At 36.9% G+C, this 3,966-nt stretch overlaps 1 protein-coding gene across 1 annotated transcript; it reads right to left on the bottom strand.

Annotated features, from left to right (window-relative positions):
* Nucleotides 1–284: 284 nt before the first annotated feature.
* LOC135271478 (olfactory receptor 5M5-like) lies at nucleotides 285–1,241 on the bottom strand. Its single transcript, XM_064368846.1, has one exon. The coding sequence runs from the start codon at nucleotides 1,239–1,241 to the stop codon at nucleotides 285–287; it is 957 nt and encodes a 318-aa protein (XP_064224916.1).
* Between the last annotated feature and the right edge of the window lie 2,725 nt (nucleotides 1,242–3,966).

The raw sequence follows: 3,966 nt of genomic DNA, 5'->3' as shown, positions 1-3,966 counted from the left end.
TATTTTTATAATGTAAAAATAATGTATTGTTATGAATGCAAAAGTGCATAAAAGAATAATTATTCCCCATATGTGCATATACACCTTCCTATCCTTCACACACACACATTCAACTCATATGTAACATGTAAAACCATAAATCTTCTGTATCTATGTCTATGTTTTGTTGGTAGATTATAGCTTTTCATTGATCTGAAATTGACTTTACTATAAAGCTACTAAAGTTAAATACAGTTCTCATAGAGAGATCTTTTATTTGACTTATAAAGAAAGATACACTGATTTTACTTCAAAAGCACATTTCTTCTGATCAGTTTCCAAAAAGCTTGTTTCACATCCTTGTTCCTCAAACTATAGATGATGGGGTTCAACATAGGGCTTACAAAAGTGTAGAAAACAGCAATGACTTTGGATTGTTCCACTGACTTGTCCGTGGGAGGTCTAACGTACATGCAGAACAGGGTCCCATAAAACACAGTCACTGCCACCAGGTGGGACCCACAGGTGGAGAACGCTTTGTGCCTGCCTTCGGCAGAACGCATCCTCAGGATGGCAATGAGAATGAAGATGTAGGTGATGAGGATTATAAGGAGGGAGTTGGAGAGGTTGAATCCTGCTACCACAAACATGGATGTCTCCTTAATGAAAGTGTCAGAGCAGGAGAGTCGGATGAGGGGTGGGTCAGCACAATAGAAGTGATTAATGATATTGGAACCACAGAAGGTCAGGTGGTATGTCCACATGGTTTCCATCAGGCCACTAAGGAACCCATAGACATATGGACCAGCAATCAGGCGAATACAGAGCACTTTGGACATCTTGCTGCTATAAAGCAAAGGGCTACAGATGGCCACGTACCTATCATAGGCCATTACAGCTAGCATATAATATTCAGTAATCACCATGGCAATGAAAAAATAGCACTGGACTAAACAAGCAGCATAGGAAATGGTTTTCTTGTCTGATAAAAAGTTCACCAACATCTTAGGGGTCACATTAGTGGAATAACACAAATCCAAGCAGGACAAACTGGCAAGAAAGAAGTACATGGGGATGTGGAGGTGTGAATCTATCCTGATCAACACCAACATCCCAAGGTTCCCCACCACAGTGATCAAGTAGATTACCAGGAACAGCACAAAGAGGATGGGCTGAAGCTCTGGAAGATCTGTTAATCCCAAGAGAATGAATTCAGTCACCAAGGTAGAATTTCCTCTGACCATTTCCTTAGGTGCCAGCATTTTTCACTTAAATGGATTAAAATAAATCAGGAAAGTGAAAGAGAAGTCCATTACATGTTTTCTTTTCTATCTTTCTCCTTATTCTCTCTCTCTCTTTCTTTCTCTCTCACTCTCTCTCACATAGCCAGTTAAGCATGACTCCAGGATATAGGGCCTGGTTGTCTTAAAAAGACAAAGGCTCCAATTAACTGTGTGTATAATATGCAGATGATTCCTAAAAAGAATGGTTTCTGTGTTACCAATGTCTATTGGAATGGGGAAATAGTGTCCTAAAGTTTGCTGAAAAATGGATTAAGCCACCGACTGCCCCTTTCATTTGACTATACAAGCATGAGCTTCCTTTATAATAGTAGTCCCCAACCTTTTTGGCACCAAGGACCAGTTTTGTGGAAGATAAGTTTTCCATTGCATAGGGGTTGGAGGGTGGGGTGGTTGGGGATAATCAAGCATTAGATTCTCACAAGGGCATGCAACCTACATCCCTGGCATGTGTATGCAGTTCACAATAGGGTTGATGCTCCTATGAGAATCTATTGCCAACGCTGATCTGACAAGAGGCACAACTCAGGCAGGAATGCTCACTTGCTGGTAGCTCACCTGCTGTGCGACCCAGTTGCTAAAAGGCCATGGACCTTACCTGGGGGTTAGGGACCCCTGCTTTAGAGCCTCCACCTTTGAGAATTTCATTGCCTACATGCTGTATCAGAGAGTCCAGAATTTTAAGTGTTTGAAGGAAATTCTCTCTTTTGTTTTGTTTTGTTTTCCATATTTTTTTTTACTGCCATACTATAACTTACAAAAGCAAGTCATTTCTCTGTGAATAAACCAAAGATAACAAAGGCCTATATGAATTACTAATGAAGGAATTTTCAGTAGCAGGTGTTTGTGGAGTAAAGCAAGAGAAGTTGCCAAATGTTATTTCATAGCTCTTATCTACTGGTCCATGTATGCTTTAATTTATCCCTGAATGCATTTAAGGGGTTCACAGCATATAACAGAATTTGACAAATTTGTGCTGCTGGTGGAACACAGATTTGATTCAGCTTTCTAGCAGCATTTGTAAATAGTTCAAACTTCTTCATTTTAGTATTATAATGTTCAGAATAATAGAACAAAAACTAATCAAGAGAGATAGGATTATTCTTGATATAGTTCAAGCAATACAAATTATAATGAACAGATGATACTTTCAGATAATATTAATTCAGATAATATCAATTGTAATGAAATGAAACAATGGGAATTACTGTGCTAGGATCCTATGCAATAAATTTTTATTGTAAATTTTCAATGTTGTCTTGTGTTATTTTATAAGTAAAACACTAAAGGAGATAAGAGATCAAAACTTAAATGTCTATGGGAGCCCTTTAGCTAATAAGAATGAGTGGAGTGGGTTGGGTTTAAGAGTCAACTGAAGTGAAATATAGAGTGGTTCCCAGTGTAGACTCAGAAGTCACTCAGGCCAATAGATTTTGCTTTATGTCAGCAGGGGCCTTGTGTTGTAAGGTCTTAAGCGCTTTAGATTTTAAATATCAGAATTCATTGTTTTTATGTGAGATCTACCAAAGATAGTATTGGCAATTCATTCAATTTTTAAATTTATCTTAATCCAGGGCACAAAACAGAAGTCTGTAGGCTTCAGTTAGTGAAATACAATTTCTTGCAACAATGTCTTCAACTGCAAACTTTCAGTTTCTAACCTGTTCCTGGAAATTGAACTAAGTGTCCACACGAGTTAGCTACTTCAACTCTGTGATGCTTTCAGGATGCTGTATGATTTAACCATTATAATACGATTACACTTGTACACAAACATCACTGGACACTCCATGCATGCAAGTTGCTTTGCTGGGGAATTGAAGACAACTGATAATAGTGCTTGCCTTGAAGGAGTGGGTGGATTTTCATGATAAAGAGCATGAAAATTAAAGTTAAATGTGATTAGTCCAATAATAAAAATTCAACCAAAATAATTGTTTCAGGAATCAGGGTAAGCATCAGAGAATAATAATCTAACTGGGGCTTGAAAAATAACTAGAGATTTTCTAGGGGAATAAGAGTGGGGAGCATTTTTAGGTAGTATGAACAATACATGCAGAAAATTTTCTCAGGCAACTTTGAAGATAAAGATATTCTACATAGATGCAGGGATGACTTTTCTATTATGACAAATAAGACTGAATAAGCAGTAAGTAGTCAAAACTTGAAGTCTCCATCACATAACAAGAAAAGCGAACATTCCTTCTGAAAGCCTCAAGGCAGCACATCTTTGAATTTGTCTTTGACGCATAGTTTTTGAGTGTGTGTGCCTGTGTGTGTATGACACCCAACTGATGATGCTGAATTAAAACTGGCATTCCTGTTACTTAGAAACTGAAGTAATTTCATGTCTTAAATCTACAACTTTGGTCTTTGGAAGGAAAATGCAATAATTAGAGAATCAAAATTTATGTAAAGAGTAAAAGTACCCTTTCCTCACTTTACAGAAGAATGCATCATTTTGGAAAATATTCACCTTGGTACATGTAACTCTTATGCTTTAATGGCATAAAGGTATTTATTTAATCTTTATGTTTATGCAACATGTCTTATATGTTATCACCTATTTAATCATCATATTATATTTAACAAATAATAAAATAACGACAAAAATAAAAGGACAAGAAAGAGATTGTAACTTAATTTTCTATGTCCTACTCTTTCCTTTAAACATATGCAGCAACCC

Source organism: Aotus nancymaae, unplaced genomic scaffold (assembly GCF_030222135.1).
Source record: "Aotus nancymaae isolate 86718 unplaced genomic scaffold, 86718_ANA_hifiasm-v0.15.2.pri h1tg000079l, whole genome shotgun sequence".
NCBI lineage: Eukaryota > Metazoa > Chordata > Mammalia > Primates > Aotidae > Aotus > Aotus nancymaae.
This window is presented reverse-complemented; position numbering and strand designations above follow the sequence as displayed.